Source organism: Crocodylus siamensis, chromosome 1 (genome assembly GCF_052110815.1).
Source record: "Crocodylus siamensis isolate JL-2025a chromosome 1, ASM5211081v1, whole genome shotgun sequence".
Taxonomy (NCBI): domain Eukaryota; kingdom Metazoa; phylum Chordata; order Crocodylia; family Crocodylidae; genus Crocodylus; species Crocodylus siamensis.
The window spans coordinates 242684635-242706789 of NC_143395.1; the positions used below are offsets into that span (position 1 = coordinate 242684635).

The 22155-nt window shown below is 42.6% G+C and overlaps 1 protein-coding gene across 17 annotated transcripts in view; it reads right to left on the bottom strand.

Moving 5' to 3' along the window:
• The window catches only part of ROBO2 (roundabout guidance receptor 2), a 663916-nt gene that overhangs the window by 201468 nt on the left and 440293 nt on the right, over nt 1-22155 (bottom strand). For all 17 annotated transcript variants that reach the window (XM_090059886.1, XM_090059876.1, XM_090059819.1 and 14 more), the window contains exons 3-4: nt 12329-12486; nt 6600-6720 (exon numbers count right to left, since the gene is read on the bottom strand). In XM_090059886.1, coding sequence (XP_089916012.1) covers nt 6600-6720; nt 12329-12486 — 279 coding nt within the window. The remainder of the gene's footprint in view (nt 1-6599; nt 6721-12328; nt 12487-22155) is intronic.

Below are 22155 nucleotides of genomic sequence, written 5' to 3' on the forward strand. Positions count from 1 at the left end.
TAACTGTTGTATAATCCCTTTTCCCTTTTCTTTTATAGTACTAAAGAAAGTAGAAGAAGCTGTCTTGTCAAAGCAAAATCTCATAAGAAGTGTCCATGAAAAGAGACTGGGAAGCCTCAAAAGTCTCTGACGGGGAAGTCACTGCTGAAATGCACAGTGATGGTGGGAAGGCAGTCCTAAAGAACTGCCTCTGTACTTCATGAGCAGGGAGGAAACTATCCAGGCTGGGATATTGGTGTTAAGATTGAAGCCAGATGCCAGGCTCTTCCAAGCTTTGTTGAGATTCTTACAAAGCCATGAACTTTCAGATCCAAAGGAGCAAGGAAGGGGATAAAAACACCTCATCCATAGACCCCAGGATATAAATCTTCCCAGAAGCCATCTCTGGGTCACGGAAGGACTCTGGTGCTGAAACTAGGGAACTCACCTAAATAGAAGGTCTGTGTCTAGCTGAGTCTGAGACTGACTATAAAGATTTACACAAGACGAGTCTAGAGTCACCATGCCTCTGGGTTCTCAACAGAATTATTTGAAGAAAGAGGAATTCTAAGGTTTATAATTCACCCTTAGTCAGTAAAAGTATTTCACAAGCTTGCTGTGTCAGGCACAGTCCCATTGCAGGACGTATAAAACAAAAAAATAACTAGGTAATGTGGGAGTAACAATACAAATGGTTGAGGCTGAGACCTGATCAAGGAATGCCCTCATTGCTTTCCATGGGCTTATGCTTACTGTACACTTTATGTATGGCACAAAGAAAGGAAGTCTAAAGTTTCAGTGAAAAAATAAGAGAGACCAGATAAAGGCCACAAGAAAAGGGAAGATACTCTTTGCCATGAGAGTTGCTGACTTGCTGAGGATATCTTTAAACTAGACATGTCTGGGGGCCCGGGAGAAGGTTCTGCTGCTGAAGCAGAATCTACTAGCCACAATGACACATGGGAGGGGGTTCAAACAACGGATGTCCAGATGGGTACTGACATCTTGAGGCAGAGATACTGAGGCAGAAAACCTGAGGTGACTAGGGGAGAGCTCAAATGCCTGTATGGGAATGCCAGAAGCATGGGAAATAAACAGCAGGAACTGGCACTCCTGGCTGATGAGAAATTTGACTTGATTGGGTTGACAGAGACAAACTGATATACAAACTGGACAGTAAATATTAAGGGTTACAGGTTTTATAGGAAGGATCAGACTGGGAAAAAGGGAGGAGGTGTGGCCCTCTGCATGAAAGAGCAGTACCTATCCCTTCAGGTGACCTTTGACAGCAGGGAATGGTCCCTTGAGACAATCTGGGTCAGACTACAAGGGGGACCAGGAGAAGTAGAGCTGACTGTGGGCTTCCCTCCTAAGAGGAGGTGAGTGATCAAGCGTTCTTAGGAGAACTGACAGAGGCAGCTAGTACTAGAGACATGATCATCATGGGTGACTTCAACTACCCAGATATCTGTTGGGAAGACCATTTAGCACCTCCAGAAGGTCAGCCAACTTCCTGACAACAATAGACGACCGTTTCTGACACAGGTTGTGGAAGGGCCCACTAGGGGCAAGGCCACTCTGGATCTAGTGCTGACCAAAGGGGAGGACATTGTAGGTGGCCTGAAAATTGGTGGTACTCTGGGCAACAGTGACCATAACCTGATATGATTCACTATCCACCATGGCAGGGGACCAGACTTGATGATTTTACAGGTCCCTTCCAGTTCAATACTTCTATGATTCAATTATTTTAAAAATAAATAGCTGTCTAAAAGTTATTTGAAACAAAAAAGAAAAAAAGGTAGGAAAAAAAAGTTTTGGAAAAAGAGCTGTAGGACAAGTGCACAATCTGGAACAGATGGCAGAACCTCTTTCTTGAGCTTTAATAGTTCAGACAACATGAGGAGTGGGAAATACCCTCCGTGCTTTTCCTTAGGATATGCTTGCTATATACTTACTGCTAGGGTAAAAATATCTTCAAAACGCCGGTCTTTGAGATGCAAGTATACCCACAATGACATGCACATAAAAACAAGCACTTGAAAAAGAACTTAAGATATATCTAAGCATGTTTTGCTGTGGAGCTCTTTAAATGGGGTGGATATTTATGACATCATTTGGATGACTATTTTTTTTTAATCCAAATAGCTTCAATGTTCTCAATGCCCAGAAATGAAACTATAAAGAAGAAAGGGTGAGCGCTGGTCATACCACGTTCTTCCAGTTTCTTAGTCTGTGTGTTAAGTGAGCAAGTGAAAATATGATCAGAAGAATGATAGTTATTTATTCAAAAGACATTCTTCCAAAGATGTACTATGGCCATTTTTCTTGGCAATACAGCACTTACGTAGGTATCATAAGTTTCTATGACTTATACTACTGATGCTCACCCAGCATGCCATGAGATACTTTTAAAGGTGCTGTGAAGTGCAAACACCTACACTAGATTCATAAGATACACAGCGATTTCACATAGGAATCCATAGTGTCAGAAACCTTCTGGCCTGTTGTGATCTGAGTTCTTTTCATCAGAAGAACTGCTATATTACTGTTTTACAGTTAAACAGTGAGTAAAACATAGGAGCTAGAATTTTTCTGAAGGTTGCCTTGTGTCTACTGATGGATGCCCTGAGTCTAAAAAGGTTGAGAACCACTGCCTTAAACATTACAAAGGCACTATGAGTTCACACAAAAAATATGTGTAGTGTAGAAGTGTTGCAAGCATAATATACTAGAACCATTACATGTTAGAGGTGTGTTTTTTCTCGCGTCCTCTCTGACAAGCATGTATATACAGAGCCACATCCCGGTGACAGCTTATTCTGAATATTAGGTTGGAACAACTAAGATGTATTCAGTACCTGCTTCCTACTAAGCTGATTACCCTATTATATCCTGCTATCTGCTGGTAGCAAGCATCTCTCTTTACAATGTATTACAACTATCATATACTTGCCAGTCTTTCTATAAACAATTTGATAACTAATTACAACTACATGACCAAAAGGAAAAAACAGTTTGACCCTTATCTTCAAAAAGCCACAGACATGCATAAATTTTTGTTTGTCAGAAAATGAATTATGAATTTATACGTGATTTAGGCAGGTTTGTTTTCTCAGAGCGTGGTTAGGAATCTTCCTGTACTGGAACTGAAACTGGGACATGCTGAAGTGTCATGGTTCTTTCCCAAAGGCCATCATCAGGCCACAGAGTACATTGATGACTCCAGGCCTCTAAGAGGATGAAAAGTGGGGCATAATAACCTTGTTAGAATGTCTTCTTCCCAAGGTATTCTTTATCAAACATCATGTCAGTTTAAGGCATAGCCCTTTATGGATAAGGCTGATGTTCCCTGAGGCTGCTGACCAGGCAGCATCTTTCTAACAGAGACATTTCCTCATTCCACAGAACAATGATAACTTTAAAAAGGTTCATGTATTCAATGAAAGGAGCTAAACTCAGAGAACAACTCAGAGAACTAAACCAAATCAATTTACTTGTTTAACTTTTGTCTTAAGAATTCAAAATTAAGTGAATACATAATAAAAATATATAGTTACGCTGCCTCTTGAAAGTGCTAGTAGTTTAAGAAGCAATCCTTAATCCTTTCTTTAAAGGCTACTGTTAGATTCTGAGACAGACTTCTTGCTCTTTTGCTGCTTGATTATTCCTGGGAGCCAGAGAAAGGCACAAGCTAGTAGTGACCTTTGGAAGACAGGACTAGCAAAATGTTATTCCGTTACAGTGTTACCACTCAAAGAATCAGAACAATTTGGGTGGTTTGAATTATATAACTGATTAACGTGAGGATTTTGTTCTGTGATAGACTAGCAATTTTCTGTCTGCAATTTATGTTCTTTCTTTGAACACTGAAATGCTGCTGTCTTGGATCTGTTTCATAAACATTGAAAAATATTATAGTTCTCCATGTAGAAGGTGTTCACAGGGCATGCTTGTTTTGTGAACAATTCAGAATTCATGCTTGCTTTGTGAACAGAACTGTGCACCTTGGGTAGATATAATATACTGGCACAGAACATATCCACCTTTTCATTTTACCTCTTCTGTGTCTGCTCCTTTCATTCCTTTCCTTGGGTTTTTATTTACCCTCTCTCTCTAGTTAACGCAAGAAAGGTACAGTCTCTTGGGCCAGGAGTCCTGGCTGTTCCCATTAGGGCACCAGTTACCACCATACCTACTCAGTTTTTCCACAGGCAATGCCTCAAGCTACATTCATTGTAGAGGGAACCAGAGAGCTGTTGTGAGTGGCATGCAAAAATTAAGTTTGGGTATTGTAGAAAAACTTTCTGAGCCCAAAATAATGAGTATCAGATTCCTGGAAAACTGAAAACCATTGTAGAACTGCTCCATTTTCTCACTGAGTATCAGTGTACATGAAAGCTCCCTTCACAGGCAGCTTCCAAGGGTAGAAGGTATTTTTTTTTTTTTTAGGAAGAAGAGTCATTAATCATGAGTTGATTAATGTACTTTTCTTTACCATAATCAGTACTGACCAGGCACTTGCCAGTAATGTTATTAAATCCTTTTAATTTCCTAGTGAAGGCAGGTTCACTTTCTGTCCTGGATTTATTTCAACTATCAAAACCAACATTTTTCAAACCAACTAAAGTTAGGCACCTACATCCATAATTAGACATTGACTTTAGTGCCTAATTTTCATTATCCATCTTTGCCTTCCATGGTACTACTGCTACAGCAAAAAGACGGGAAAACAAAATAGTCCTGAAGAGTTACAAAACTCTGGATGTCAAGGGAATTCTAAGTACAGATTTCCTTATATAGACTAACTCAATTATGTGGGATTAAAACTTCTAATTTCATTTACCACTGACTTTGTACTGTACCAGGAAAATAGGCACAGACTGTACTTCACTGGTTGATTGCTATGATTATATCCTGTAGCAAATTTTCAGAGTACTATGACTGACCACAAAACATTTTGCAGATCAAGGCAAACCTAATCCTTATAATGGCTCCACAGGATGAAACGTTGACATGCATATTTCACATCATTTTAGTTCTTATATTCATTTCATTTAACAAATTATGGGATTTCTTAGGGCCTTTTCATTTTGGACTTAAATCTGCTTAGTATCTACAAGGAATGTTATCAAGGATTACTAGTATGCAAACTGATGAAGAAATGCTGTCACTTTTACCTCTACATAAAGATATCACCTAAACCTCCCTTTTAATGGAGGTAACAATAATCCAATGCAAATATATTTTTTTGCAAGGTGCATTAGTTCCATTGAGAAAGTTGTTTCTTCTACTACACAGTAAGCAGAGTGGAAATCTTGCAGTCCTACCCAATACTACCTAATGGCAAATTTTCATGTAGTTGTAGTCAGGTTTACTAATAGGAACCTTTAATGTCCTTTAGAAGCTTATGACAATTTTTTTCAAGGTGAACCATCATATTTTGATCTGTGAGAATGTGAACACAGGAGACTCAGGGCTTGGCGGGGAGCGGGGGGGGGAGTTGGTAGGCCACGTTAAATACAAATATTCTAATTAGGAATGTATGTTCCATACTACAAATTAGCATCCTATCAGAGAATATGCAACTTGTAAGTCAGATTCCCTTGAGGTATGGAGTTGTTCTCTATTGGCAGTTTTACTATGGAATAGAGACTCCATATTGTGTCAAAGGAATTGCCAGGTAGGAACATTACAGGGGTGGGGTACGTGTGTGTGTGCGCACACACGCGCATGTGTGTGTCGTAGTTTGGGGTGGTGGTGGTGAGAGAGTATACATTTATATTACTGATTTTTTTCATCTTCCTGATTGGTGCCTACAGAAATGCTGTTAATAGTAGATAAAAGTACCACCTTACTTGTTATCCACTAGCAACTAGGTTGGATTTATCTTTAAACTCACTCTAGTACTTTTTCTCTACACTCTCCCCATGTGGGAAATGACCAAAAACAATTGCTTTCATGACCATCAAAGTTTAGAAACTCCACCATCCAGTAAATTGATCAGCTTTTGATTCATTCAGCAGTACCAGGAACCAAAGTGAGGTCTCAGGCTTAAAGAATAAAATTGATTTTGATGCCCTTTTAAAGAAGAACATGAATAAAAATATCTGTATAGTTAAGGAGCTGATCTCATGAGTTTATCTAAAGTCTTTGTACCAGTTGATCCAGCTCGTTTGTGCTCTGCTACAAAAGCTTTGATCTCACAGCCCTTAAAGGAATAAGAAATTATTTAAACAGGCAATGCAAAACCAAGCCTCTGTCAAGCAGACACTGTCAACTGTATTAAAAGTGGCTCAATTATATTTGGTAATTTTGTGAGGGAGAGCATTATCTGTTGGTTTAAGGGTTCTAAGTTTATGCATTTCACCATGGACCTCCAAGTAGATTTAAATTATGTACTTGGAAAAAAAATACTAGTTCTGCTTAGTTCTCTACTTATAAATTGCAACCGTTGAGACCTGTGCCTCGCAAAAAGCTATGAAATTCAGCTTGTACATAAGCAATTGCATTGCGTCTTGTTAACCTGATTTTGTCACATACTTTGACAGCTCAGCCAGATCAATTCAGTATATTGCATTTGTAGTAAAAAAAGAAAATGAAAGCCTAAGAAGTTTTACCAAAGACAGTAAGCTCTGCTGGATCGCTGTCTCGTTCGCCCACCATGTTTGTTCCAACACAAATGTAAGTGCCCGCATCACTCTTTCTTGTGTTTGAGATCATTAGTTTTCCTCCTCGTATCTGTTTGGAAAAAAGAAAATACATGGCTAGTCAGAACTAAAGGGAGACTCAGATAGAGAGCTCCAGTTTTTAGCTTGTTTAATTTTCTTTTTTTGGCTTCTTTTACTTAAAGATTATAATACCGTCGCTTTGGTATTAAATCAGAGGCATTGTTAATGGCTTCTAAGGTATAGTTTATCTTATTGGACTTTTTCAGCCTTGTCTCAGGCTTTTGTTTTGTTTTGTTTTTATAATATGCCCCTAAAGTTCCAAGTCAGCATATTTTTTCCACTTCCTGTTGGTTTTGTGTATTGCCTGCCATTCTGGTATTGGTAGCCCTTAGTATTAGGTTTATTTTATAAATTTATTTCAATACCTATTTAGTTCTTGTGTACTCTTTTGTAGCAGAATTTTCTCTTCCAGTCCTGGCTGCTGCAAAGGAGACTGAACTCTAAACCACGTAATCACCCGCCCCAGCTCTTGAACTAAGTGTATTTTACTCTCAGAATATACAGTACACAGGGGCTGCACCTACCTGTGAAATTAACATGACATAATAAACTCTGGAGCATGTTTGAGCTGGAGTCAAGTGCCCCTGGGCACAGAATCTACACATGCACCAAGGACCACAGCAATTTGATCTGGGGTGGAGTAGCCCTGGGCTGACAGGGGGTATAGAGAGTCAGCCCTGGGCTCCAGGTGGCAGGGTCAGGTAGCAGAGGGGCTGGCAGAAGGCAGGGGTCTGGCCCTCAGCTGGCTGGGCTGACTGGGTACAATTTGTGCCCAGTGGTCACCGTCTACATGTATGTTTAATCACACGTAATGATTCCGCCATAAAACAGCACCGTCCCCAACAGTACAATCTTACAGTAGAGTTAATTAATTTAATACTGGCACACGTGTAGATTGTGACGCTAAACTGCAGAGCTAATTAGTCTGCTCTACAGTAATGCGCACATGTAGATGCACCCAAGGAGAAGTTTGGTTAAAGGAAGAAGCACAGATCAGTTCAGCAGAATGCCAGCTAGTGGGATCATACATGGCTGCCAAAAGTTAGAACAGGATATAAGTTGCTTTAATGTACGTTAGTGCAACACCCATTGTAACTCCAGACTCGTATGTAGCCAACTCCCTGTCACTCTCAAATTCTAAACATAGACTATCTGGACACATCCACACATGCAGCATGTGCCCTTGGCCCTTGCAGCAGCTCAAATAGGAGTGGCACAATTTGTGCAAGGGATTTTTGCCTCAGCACATGTGCCTGGACATGCACTTTGGTGTGGAGCAAGTTGTGCCACTTGGGGAAAAATGACCCTGTCCAGCTCCTCCCGGATCTGCAGCCAGGGGAGCTAGAGGCTGGTCCCCAGGTGCTGGCCCCAGCAGTATAAAAACCTGCCCTGGTGAGCAGCTCAGGGCTATTTACCCTCAGGAGCTTCTGAGGCCCAGCCACTTGGTATTTGGAGACACTACCTCTTGTGCCACATGGACTGCTGAAGCAGCCCTAACATGGAGTGCCCTCGTACTTTCTACCCACTGCAGCAGTCTGGCAGTGGGGGCTGCTGCCTGGCTGTGACCTGCTGCCAGCTGCAACAGAATACACCCCTTTAGACTAAGGCTGCGCCCCTGCCAGACCCAGATGGGGTGCCCTGGCTCTGCCATCTGGGAAGTTATCACCCAGAAGATGTTCTCCTTGTGGTGGCCTACTTTAAACTGTCAAAGCATGTCCTCTTGGCCCCAAATGGTAGGGCTGTGCAAAGCTTCAGGTGGTGATTCAATTCGGAGGAGATTTGGCCCCATATGATGGCTGAATCTCCGAATCCAAATTGAATCAGGGGACCAATTTAAAAGTTTGAATCAATTCAAAGCTCTCCAAATCTTTTCCAAAGATTCAGACAGCTTTGGTGATTCAGGCAGTCCCCGGTGACTGCAGCAGGGAACTACAGCTGAACTCGGAGCTGGTAAGTACTAGAGGCGGTAGGGGGAGGAGGGCAGAGGGGACCATGGGGGGACCCCTGCCAGCCCCCCCACGGTTGCCCCCACCCACCCCAGCTCCCAGTACTTTAAAAAAAAGCCCCAGTGCTCACCAGGTGCTGCTGGGTGGGGGGGGAGGAGATGTTCCCCGCTGCCCCCCACCTACCTACATTGCATGGGGAACTCTGCCACGAGCCCCCTGACCCCTACCTCACTTCCCCAGCTCCCAAATGGGTGCCCCTCCCAGGTCAGCTCTGGCCCTTTAAGGAAAAAAAAGCAGAGAAAAGCCCTGGGACACACTGCTCCTGCAGCAGCCTTGGGGCTTTGGGGGCATGTGGTGCAGGGCAGCAAGGGGCAGCGGGGATAACCCCCTGCTGGCAGGAGCAGTGAGTCGAGGGTGTTTTCGGGTTTTTTTCCTTAATGGGCTGGAGATGGCCCGGGTGAGGCACCTGTGGGAGGGCTGGAGGAGTGGAGGTTTGGGGGGCTCATGCAGTGTGGGACAGTGAGGGGGCAATGGGAATCGCACCCCTAATCTGGCAGCACCCAATGAGCAGAGCTATTTTTTTTAACAAGTGCTGGGAGCTGGGGCTGCCATTGCCAGGCTAGGAGAAGGGCAGGGGATGGGCCTGGATGCTGATTCAGAGATTCGGCAGCAGCCAAATTGATTCAGGACAGTGATTTGAATCACCAAATTGAATCGCTGTCCCCCAAACTGGCCGAATCCAAAGCGAATACTAGCCACTTCACACAGACCTACCAAATGGCCAAGAGGTCAGCAACCTTATCTGCCCTCCAACTTGGTCCCCATTGGGGCCCTAGAAAGGCTCCTCTGCACAAGTATCACCACTTGTCTCACCAGCAGAGATCCTCGTGTACCCTTTTTAAGAACTGCACATACTCTGATAAGAAACCCAAATTTTGTGAGGGTGAGGTTTGTAGGGGTAGGGGTATGGAGCTTTTGCAGGGGTTTGGAGTATGTGGATGAGTGTATGGGAAAGGGGTTTGTGGGGGTGGCTTGGGGTTGTGTGTGTTGTGTGTGGATTGTGAGGGGACTGTGGGTGTAGGAGGGCTGTATAGGGGGACTGCTCAGGAGGGGTGGGTGCCCTGCTCCACCATAGGGTGTAGCACCCCTGCACAGCACCCCTTCAGGGCTCACAGCTCCACCAACAGAACCACAGACCCCACCCTATAGGGCACAAGCCCCGCCCTGCACAGCACACATGCGCCCCACACAGGGCCCTCATGCCCCACTTCAGGGTTCTCATGCACCCCACCCCCTACAGGGCCCACAGCTCCCCCACCCCCAATCCCACAGCAGCAGCAATCAGGGCACTTGGACCCTCCTGGTGCAGCCCCCTGCTGTGCGGGGCAGCATGGCTCAGCCCTGGCTGCCTGGCACACTGTTAGGGCTGTTCAAAATAGCTGTTTCATTTCATTTTGAATTCAGCATTTCAGGGGGACAGTGATTCATTTTGGTGTTTTGAATCACTGTCCCATTTCATTTCTGCCGAAATTGTTTTGGTGCTGTTTCAGAATTTCGATGGTGTTTCGGCCATAGTCCATAATGGGGAATCACAAAACTGCCTATAACTTTGTAATTTCTTGCCTGATTCAGATGAAACTTGCTAGCCTCTTCTGAGGCCATGAAGCCTGCCAGCTTTCAGGGAGCTAGGTGTAGGGGTTTCTGGGAAACCGCACCTGAAACTGCTGACAAGCAAAACTTGTGACATGTAAAGTGCAGCAGGGTGAAAACTGAAGGGATGGTAGCCCATTATGCAGCCATAAAGCCTGCCAAGTTTCAAGTAGATAGGTGTCCCTCCCCCACAGCACTGGGATTGGAAGGGACCTCAGGGACAGATCATTATCACTGGCCAGCTACAGATGTCAAGATCAGAACAGTCTTTCCTGCCCCCCATCCCCCTCCCTCTTAGTTTCTCTTCCCCTGCAAGCCCACCTCTGAAACAGCCCTGAAACAGCTCCAAAACATTTCAGAAACATCCAAATCATTTCAGAAAATTTCTGAAACATTTTGGATGGCCAGTTTCATTTCAGAGCTGTTTTGGAGCCTTGTTTCATTTAGGATTTGGTGTTTCAACCACTGAAATATCCAAATCTGAAATTAAATTAAATGAATTGGCTGTCGAAATTTTGCACAGCTCTGCTGCCTGTGCCAGATTGCATAGGCCTGACCCAGCTTGGCGTGGGGCCATGTGTCTTCAGGCAGCTCAGGTAGTCACCCTGGGCCCGGTGCCATTCGCAGGGACCACCTGTCATGCCAGGCTGGGTCTTGCATGCACAGACTCCGCGCACCATCAGGCTGGGCTGCTTTTGTGGAGGCAGGACCCAGCCCAGTACGACATGGAGTCCCTGCAAGTGGCGCTGGACCCTGGGTCACAGCCCAAGAGGCCCAGAGCTGCCTGAAGGCACGCGGCCCCACGCTGAGCCAGGCTGGGCCTATGTGATGTCGCACAGGACTGGGCTTCACTGCCCTTCACCACAGGGGGCTGTTCAAGGAGGGCCCTGAGCACCCCAATGACCACTCTGGAGGCTGTGAGCCATGTGACGGGTAGGCGGGGGACCCACCCCTCCTGGGCAGCCCCCCTCACAGTGCCCTACACCCTCACAGCACCCCCTCCACTGTGCCAGTCCCTCCCACCTACTTAATTGGAACAGAGCCTGGGTCCAGGTTGCTGCAGCCTGCACCACTCCTTGCCCTGCACCAGCAGGCAGTGTGCTGCAGCACTGGGGCAAAGAGCAGGCACAGAGATGCTCTGGCCAAATACCAGAGCATGTCTTTGTGCCCCAGCCTCTGGATAATGCCATGACTGTTACAGTACTGTGCTAGGAAGTTCAAGAGGTAAAGTCACAAACTCTCTGTAGGTGAGGGAGTCCTAGAACCTGTATCTCCTACTTCCTGGGTGAGTGCCATAACCATTATGTAAATACAGATAAAGCATAGGAGGGTAGCTTCCCTTTTTCTCTCAGACTTATGGTCAGGGAAGCGTGTGCATGTCCAAACAGTACATAGCCACTTGAGCATGTTGACTGAGAAGCAGACTTGGAAATCCTGTGGTTCCAGAATTGCAGGTGCTAAACTGTGGCCCATATTGGTCCAATTTGAATTTTAACATTTAATGTCCTTATTTCTTTGTTGAGATCTATGAGAGGCATATGCACCCAATGCCTCCCTGTGGCTCTAGTACCACAAATGGGCATCCACAAAGACACCAAGATCCATTCTCTATGGATTCATATGGAGGATGGGAATCCACTAATATTATGAATAAGCTATACAAGGAATTACATTATCCTTCATGTTAATGAGGAGAGCCACTAGTTCAGGCAGTCAGGGAGACTGGCTATAGACTGAAAGGATGTGGGTTTGATCCTAGGTGAAAACAGTGGGTTTCTACTCATTGCTGTTTCTTCCAGGACAGCCATGAGGCTACTCAGCCTCCTATCTTATGGGTACCAGGAGCTTTACCAAGTGGTGCTGACTATATCACCTCCTTCTTGTGCCAAGGTTAAAGAAATAATGGAGCATTGCCTCAGTAGTCTGTAAAACAGACACCTCTACCTTCATATTGATGAGACATCTCATTCGTGAAGAAGTTGTTAAGAGGTATCTTTAAGTGGCCATTTCAGTGGTACTTACACTGATCCTCTCATCCCTGTCATCAATGCGGATTTTGTCCTTTTTCCAGTAGATAGTGGGCTCAGGATGTCCTCTAGGAGGCTGGCACTCCAAAATGGCTGGTTCTCCAGCTGCCACCACAACATCAGTGGGGTTTTGGCGGAAGTCATCCCGTAGCACTGTTGCAAAAAACAAGGAAAAGACAACACAACAAGTCATTAGAAATTGGAATATTCATAAAAACAAAAACAGCAGTGACTTTTTTTTTAACATAAAAGTCGACTCAAGCATTATTCAAGTGATGGCTTTGTATGTTTTGTGCACAAAAAACAAGTTTTTACTCATATTCAGTGGGTGGCTATAGACATGGTGAACATTTTTTGTCTAAAGTTTCTAAAGGTAAGTGCATGGCTCCTCATTTAAATGGCTAAAGATCCATATAATACTGTTGTTTTTACCCAAGTTCGGATGATATCTGCTAAATGACATCTGGCCAATATGGTGCTCTTAGGTGAAATATCTCTTGTAGCAGCATGACTAGTTTGATGTTGAATGCTTTCCATTAAAAAGAAAAAACAACAAAAAACTGGTGCCAGAACTTAGATGAACATCTGGCATGCATGGCTCCTCAGTTGGCACCTATCTCAGTAGTGTTCAAATGATGTTGTAGCAGTGAAGGTCCAGGAAATGTAGGAGAAAGAGGGGTTATATCTTTTATTGGACCACCTGCGTAAGTGTTAGGGCTGTGCAAAGCTTGGTTACTGATTCAATTGGGCAGAGATTCAGCCTGATTCAGCAGCTGACTCTCCGAATCAAATCAGGATCTAATCTCTCCAAATCAAATGGAACCCGCTGGATTGATTCGGAGACATTCGATGATTTGGACATAGACGCAGCTTTAAATGTTTTTTTTTTTTTACATGCCTCAAGATACCAGGTGGCTCATGAACACTGAGATGGTGGGGTGGATGGAGCATCCCACGAGAGTGTGTGTGTGGGGGGGTCCACAGCGCACTCAGCAGCAGACCCAGAAGTGGACCAGAAACACTTTTGGGTCCGCTGCAGAGTGTGCAGGGGCCCCTCCCCACTGCACACCAGCTTGGTGACTGGTGCCTCCTGGCCCTGGGGGGGCGCACCTGGGGTCTCCCTGTGGCTGACTGCTGAGCTGGGGGGGGGCAGGGAGGGTCCACTGCTGAGCACACAGGGGCCCCCCTATGTTCCTGTAGGACACTCCATCTGCCCAACCATCTCAGTGTTCATGAGCCACACCTGGTACCTTGAGGTATGTAGTAAAAACATTTAAAACTGCAAATCAGCATCCAATCCTCAGATTCGGCTGAACTGAATCAGGACAGTGATCAGAGTCAGCTAATTGAATCGCTGCCCCCTGAATCGGGCCAGATCTGAATCGAATAAGGTCCGCTTCGCACACCCCTAACAGGCGTGTGTACTTGAGGAAGAATACCTTCTACCCAAAACCTTGTCTGAAATCTCTCCTAAGCAGTTAGTCTTTTTGAAGGGGGATATCCAATAAAAGATATCACCCTTCAAAATCCTTACCTCTCACCTATCTCAGTAGTGCTTTTTACATTGCTGGTTGCTTGATATGATTCTATATATGAAACAATTGTAGGGTTTACCATTTTTATGGGATGGTTATTTATATAATCAAACCGGTGCTGAATGATCTGTGGTTTTGAAAGATGCCAAAGAAGTTGAACTGATGTACTGTGTTCTACCAGTCCACCTGCTTCTTCTGCTCTTTTGATATCCTTGCAGCCCTGACCAGTCCTGTCCCACAATGCCTCAAGCAAAAAGCATATAAATCACCAAGCTGTTTGAAAACTAAATTAGGTAACACATGCTATCTTCTTATGTAAATCATGCTGCTGTAAAGAGGGATTAGGGCCAGCGGCTGGCTTCAGTGTGCTGAAATGATATCCACTTCATCGTTATTCTTCCATGTGTGTCCTAGTCTCTAGGTTAATTGACATTCTTATAAACATAAAACTGAAAATAGCTCTAGATGAGCTACTGAAATAGAATTTAGGGCATTTCCCTTCCTTGAATTTCAGCTACGTATGGCTTTCATTACAGCTCTAACACAGTTCTCGCCCTTAATGGAACTAAGGCCCTCTGAGAAATTAGAAAACACTGTATCCCTGTGAAGGGGCAGTCAGGAAGAGTTCAGCAGAAATTGTTCACTCTCATCTTATAAGCAGAGTTAATTTACTGCCTTCACTGTTAATAAAATGTGCTCCATTTTAACATTTTGAACTGCATATTTTCAGTTCTGTTCTGTTACAGGCAAGAATAAAAAAAGATTTATATGCACAAGGATTAGTCTCTTAATAAGCTGAGGTGAGTGTGTATATAAACATAGCTAGGGGTTTACCAGTTTGACTTATACAGGTAAATCCCAAAGGGAGCGGCAATTAATTGAAGGTTAATTCGTTTCATAACACAAAACAAATGACTGGTTAAGTCCTTTTTAGAAGCACAAAATAGAATGATGGAAGTAGCTGGCAACAAACAACATTCTGGCAAGGACTCAGCCATTTTCCGAAACAGCACATCTGGTAGACTGAAGGGTCCTGTTTAGTACCATTTTCCCAACAAATGACTGGCCAAAAGCCTCAGTCTAAAAAATACGTCTGATTCATATGAATCTCTCATGTGCTCTCAAATTTTGATCCACAACATTCAAAATAACAGGAAACAGTGTTTGAGATGAAACAATGTGAAGTCTGTAACACACGATACAGAAACACCACAGTGAAGATCACGGGTTGCTAACAGTCTGGCACCACAACATGTGTTTGTGGAATACTATTAAAATAGAGTATTTTGCAAAGGAAGCGAAAGAAACTGTATCACTGTCATTTCATGGGAGAGGCCAGAAAAGGAATCTGCAAAACTAACCAATTCTGGAAATCTGGAAGTGTCATATCTACAAGATCTAAGGGGAAAGAAATGTTTCTAACGGGTGAAATATCCTCTCACACACAACTGACAAACCTGGCCAAGCATCAACTGCTTCTGAAACAAAAACTGCTCAGCAACTGATATTAATCCCATTTAAAAAAAAAAGGACTGTTGACAATGTCAGGTACTCTTATTGTCATTACATATGCTATCAAATTTTAAAAGTTACAAATCCCCTGGCTCTCTGTTACAGTAATAGTTTATTTATGCAGCTCCTGTAGACACCAGAAAGTATAAAAAAGATTTGTGTTTGGAGAGGGATCAGCTGTGTCAGCTTATGTCCTGGCACAGCTGATCTGCTTCACTGGCATCTACAGACATTGCTGGGACCATTGTCATGTACGGCCAGCTACTTGATGCTTCCAAGACTTCAAGGGCCCAATCCTGCAAGGCCATTGCTATGGATGCTGCACCTTCACTCAGTGTGCAGCACCATGATACGCAGGCCATGGGAGTTCCCTTCAGAGGGATTTCCACATGTGCATCTGCAAGCCCAGAGGTGGGAACACCCCACTGGGTTCTCATATTTGTGCTTGCAGACATGTACCCTGAGACTTGCCCTGCAGGGGGATTTCCTGGGTACAGAGGATTGGGCCTCTGAAATCCCAGAAGCACCTGCCTGGGGCAGCTGGAGAGAATGGGCAGCCCACAACCTGCCTGCTCTCTCCCACCATAAGCAAACAGACATTGGCCATGAGAAAGTGGTACAAACTATAACTAAGAATCATTTGGGCATTTTTGATGTGACAAAAGGCTAAGACATGTTTCCCCGGGTTTTGTACAGCCATAAAAATTCTCATGGCAGCATAAAGGGGATGTCTGTAACCTGACAGCTTTATACCACCCAGTTCCTGATATAGGAGTTGAGAATAAAAGGATGGTTTGAGCACTGCTGCACTGCACTTTCAGCCCCCTGAATAGCCTTTAAGGTCAGAGGGGAAAAAACCCTAAGTTAAAGGAATGTTAAGGTTTATGCCAGGAGCTGTGTAGGGCTTCAACTGGCCTAAGAGTAAGGGTGGAAAAATGTGATTTGAACTCACCATTTTCCCTTTACCCACACACACTTTAAAATGTGACTCTAGTTGGGCATCCCCAGGAATGCCTATATTTTTGGGAGGAGTGAAGGTGAAGAGAAAAGTAGAAAAGGAATAAGATGTGGGGGCTGAAAAGATTAAGAATGCAGGAATCAAGAAGAAAAGGGAGATAAAAACAATGAGAGAAAAAAAGTATAAGGAAAGGAAAGGATGAGAATGAATTAACGATAAACACAAGAATGGGGTCAAATATGGCACTGATATGTACAGAGGCACAGGGTTCCGCTTCGGAAGGATGTGTAAGTACTCCCTCGTGCAGTAAAAAAATGGCTATATATAAAAGCACAGACATGAATCAAATCAGCATGGCTATCCAAGGCATTTCCAAATATGTCCCTTCTGAGAGATAAGAGGACTTTTTGAGGCAGTGATTTTAAGGTGATAACTTTAAAGTTCCAGTGCCTTTACAGCAGAGAGAGACTAAGCGCAAGAAGCAACAGAAGAAAGAAGCATCAGCTGAAAGTTGAGTTCATGCTTATTAGCAGGGCAAATGGAAAAGTTCCAGCACAGCTCAGTGCATTCACCATGTCTAATAGCACAATGGCCTGTGAAAACAGAAAAATGGGTGAGAGCTGCAGAATAGTTTTCAGCAAATTAGCCACAATTCCTTCATATCTTCAAGAGACTATTTGTGTTTTTGAACAGAAGACCATCTTTGGACATATACAGGAGCCCTTTTGCTCGTCCAGAGCTCCGCCTGTCAGACAGGCTCTTATCATTGCATTTAAAAAATGCAAAGATAAGTGGTGAAGCGATGGATCATACCTCTTGATCCTGCGTTCCCTTTTTGCTCTTGGCACCTAACACAGGGTCTGCCACAGCTTGTATATCTTCCCGTAGTGTTATTCTGTTTTGCAAAGAATGTGAGGAGCAGCATAGTCAACATCCTGCCCCATGTGACTCTGTATGTAGTACAACCTTCCTCCTGCACCTGATCTACGCAGGGAGCAAGACTCTTGAGGGCCATTTCGAAACTCAGATGTCAGTTATGGCAGAGCAAAGCAGTGCCACACCATCCTGCCAACCTGAGCTCGGCACATACACCTCTGAGATTCAGCAACTTATGCCTGGCATTTTACTTCAGCACCACCAAGCAGAAAGTGTACTGCTTTGAAAGCCAGTGGGGGATTTGATAGTTGAAAAGGATGTGCACACCGTACATACAGTTTATGAGGGAGTTGTGGACAAAAGTTAATTAAAGTTTGACCAGACTCTGCAGCTCTACTGTACTGTTGCCTCCAACGCTGCTCAAACAAGATAAATGTCTGTGAAGTATCATATCGTGTTTGAAGTTCTGAATGGCAAACTTGGGAAGTATTCATAAGTATATTAACTGGCAGCAACTACATCTACATGTTAAGATAAACACTCACAGGCAATGCACCTGCTTGAGCAGAAAAAAAAAGTCTTGCTACCAAGGCAACTGCTTACCAGCACCTGCCAGCTTAGGCCCAAATCCAGGTCCTGGTCAAACTGATGCCCATAAACTCAGGGAATTATATAGAAACTGAATTAATTTCCTCAATCAGGGTTCCAGCAATTTGTTTAAAAGAGCTGAAGATAAAACACCAAAGTTTTATGGGGGAGGAACGGCGGGGTCAAAATTATTCTAAGCTAGATATCTGTGCCTTAATCCTACTTTCCACTATAGCAGCTCTCAGGTCCTTAGGAAAAAAAAAAACCAAAACATTTTTATAGGATTTACATTTACATGATGATTACAAATAACCATCTGTCTGCTTCTAGTTTTTCAATCTGGTCCATGTCCCATGAGCCCCCAGCCTATGGTCAAAGCAGCTAAGCTGGAAGGAAGAAGTACAGGCCTGTCAGGAGGCTTGGAATAATTGCATTCTTTTCCCACCAGCACTTGGCTCTCCCCCTTCCCCCTCCACGCCTACAATGAACATCTGAGACTATTTGCAACAAAAAAACCCCCAAAACAAAACAAAGAAATATGTCTATAATTTTTCTCCCCCTCTCAATAAATGATACTCTGTTAAAATACAGCTACATCTGTCATATTCACTAGAGGGTATATAAACAGATATCAAGTAAATATTAATGTGCTTTGGCAGCTTGGGGCCTGGTAATTTATCTTGTCCCTCCCATTTTATTTGTGCTTATCTGAAATTTAAAGATTTCATACCACCACCCTGCTGAAAACATGACACGTAGGTAGGCCTCTTGATCTAAGACAGTGTCTCACAGGCATTTTACCAAATCAGGCAATTCCACACTCTTCTCAACCTACTCCATCACTGCATTGGCATTTTTCTCATATAAAATATGCTGATACATACAATCAACATGAATTATAATGCGAAATAACTGCCAGCTGTCATGAGTTATAACCTCAACAGATTAAAGATTATTACGCATTAGGCAGTGTACATTACAGAGGGTGTCCCACACTTTTGTTTTATTTATTACATAGTGACATGGCCTGAGAGCCTTCTGACACAGCCTGATAAAATGGGGATGGGGAAAGGACGGGAGAAGGGGTCATGACCAACCTTCTTTTTGAAGGATGTTGCACCTTTTTGAGGCTGCAGCTAGTTGACATATTTGTTTTTGATACTGTCTCTGATGTACTTAGTTCAGGAAAGTGTCAAAACTACAGGCTAGGGACAGTGCTCCTATCCATCCTTCTAGCACTGTGTTGCTTATATCTTTGTAAGGGCTCATATGCACATAGCACTTTTTCCTTAAAGAGGTGTGGTTATCCATACTTCAGAGAAATTTTTGAAAACATGCTGTCAGAAGCACTTCTACCTATTCTTCTTAATTCCTTAATGTCTTTCTCTTCCTTCCTTCTGCTATTGATAGAGATATTATTGGGGCACCACTTAGCTTTACCATAGACGCAAGCTTTGAATCTTGCAGGTCTAAAATTAGGCACAAAAATCACTGGCTTAATTTTTAGAGGTGATGAACATCCTCTAAAATTTAATATTGAATTGCTAGGACCACAGGAAAGGTCGGTAAGGGACAGAGATGAAGTGGGATATGTGCATGAAACCTGGGATCGGTGTTCCTTAAAATCACCCATTTCCCTTTGGAAACCATTATGTTAACATGAGTGCCATCTTTTTTTGAAAACATTTTAACCGTCCCAAATTCTCAGGGGATGCATTTGTATTTTTTATTATTTAAAAATAGAAGGAAATTAATTTAAAAATCACATGCTTTTTGGCTTTAAGCCTAAGGGAGGACCAACATGCAATTGAAAAAAATACCTTGCACTGATTCTAGCTTCACATATTAGAGCCTACATAGAAATGCTGTCGCAGTTTTAGAATTCAGACCTCCTACTGCATATTCATTTCTAAGCTCCCATATAAGAGAAACTTACTTCTAAACAGAAACATATTAATTATGTTTATCCAGAGCCTGAGTTGTAAATACAGTATTCCTCATGAAGTGGCTGCAGTATAAAAAGAATCCGGGGGTAGAGACCATTATCAAATACCAAAGATACTTTGACAAATTCCTGCTCAGGACAATAGGAATAGGGTTCAGTAAAAAACATTATGAAACAGTACTTGGTTCAGGGTTAGGGCAGACTTTACTCTCTACCTATTAACTAGCTTCTTACACAAAAGTACCACACTCTCCTGACCTTTCTCTTTTTTTATTTACAGCATGTACCAGAGACATTATTTACACCACAGAGTCAGGCTTTGAAATCTGTCATCAATAGTTAACCCATCTTGAGGACTCCTTTAACTTATTTTCTCTGTTACACAATGATATAGACACAAAACTGTGTTTGTTATTGCCTGCTTTTGATTTTCCCTCTGCTGGTGTTGCACTAGATTAAATGCATGCAGTATAGCTTGATCCGTGCATGCACGTGCTACTGAAACAAACTGTATAATGTCCTTGTGATTCATTGTGTTCAAGTAAATGCAAACTGACATCTCCATATTTTCCGTGAAAAATTTTATTTGACTACTGGATGACAAAGAGTGAGGTTATTCTAATCCAGAATGTAACATATTTTTGCTTAAGTTTCCTCACTGAAGACAAAGTTTTATCACCCATCTACATTGTACTTTAGTCCCAGTAACCTTCTCTTTTTTTCATACACCTAATGAATTCTGAATGCAGCAGTTAACATTCAGCAATCTCATTACCCATCTACCATAAATCTTCAAAAGCATCTGTCTGCTTGTTTTGACATCCAAGCAAGGCAAAGGGAAGCAATATCCAAGCATTTTTTTTATGAATGCAGATTTTCCTGAAGACCAAATATAAAATATTCCAGAAATCCAAGATTACATTTGTGACAGTGTGTACAAGGTTATCTTGTGATTTCCCTCCTACAGTGGAGCACTTGGCAGTATTTTTCTAGATGTTTTTGAACTACTTTCTCCCTGGCAACACGCTCTGTGGAAATAGATTGCCAAAGCTATCTGCTTTGTTAAAAAAATTATATGTTAATTAAAAAAAAGGTCCTATTTCACACTTAAAGAGTTTGAAAGCTTTCTAGAGGAACTGGTAACATTTCAGAAAAAAAACTTTCACAAACAGATGTATGGTACTTTGTAGAAAGCCTTAAATAGGTGATTCTTGTTAAATCTTAACAGTTTACTGCAATAGTTATTTAATGATCCTTTAAACAGAAGTCTGGCATTAGCTTTTACTTGCTTTTTAGACTCTCAATGAGCTACATTTTGAAAAGACCATGGGCATGTCATTTATTTATCGCAACTAATGTGAGTATTGGACAAGCAACTGCACTTAACAGAAAAGTGGTCTGTCTTCAAAGATTGTCACCTGCCTGAAGTGAATGCAAGACTTAGAATTAGTCCTTGCTTGACAGACTAAATTTAGGGCAATAACATAAAGGATCACTGAAGCATTAAATGCAACACATGTGGGACTCCTCAACCATTTTGGGAATATTCTCATGCCCTTCTATGAGTGAGCCAGGACAACCACCAAATGGAAGTCATAAACATGTTTAAGAAGCTAACTTCTATTATAACTTTTATTTTGCGCTTATGGTACTATTGACATACTTAAGAACATATAATAAGACTAGCATGAAATAAACCAGACGTAAGAATATTTTAATATTATCAATCTTAGATCCGTGTAGAAGAGTCTTCAAATATTCTTGGAATACTTAAACACCTACTTCCATCTTTTATATCTTGCTTATTGTCTTAAAGATTATGAAGACTATAATATCAGACAAATAATAGCCACTGTAACTCCAAGAAGGCTTAATATGGGTGCAACACCATCTTAAGATCTCACCATTTTAATTAGTCTTTCAGTACTTCCTCACTTTGCTGACCGTCTGATTTAAGATTTCACATGAAAACATTGCTGAATATTATGAGACAGAGGCAAAGAACAGAAGCTATGTTTTCGGGTTAAATCTGAAATAAGATACATTAGCTCCACATTATAAAGGGCTGAGAAAGTATAGGATATCAGTTCAAATGCCATGAGTAGCAGAGCAAGATTTCATACAGACAGCCTGAAGGTTTCACAGATGCACAGCTTCACATAGAAGTATACTTCTGAGACAGAGACCATAAGGAGAATTCTTTAAAATACTTAAATCGCTAAGGTTCAAATTTCAAAAGGTGCATAGGTCTAAAATAGAAGCAGAAATCTCACTAAAAGCCAGTGAGTTTAGGATCTACATTCACTTAGCTGCATTTGAAAATGTTTTTCAATGTCTCTGAGGTGGAAACACATACCACCTTCGTGTCCCTTCAACAACGTTTATGGTGGCACAAAGGCTAGAGACAG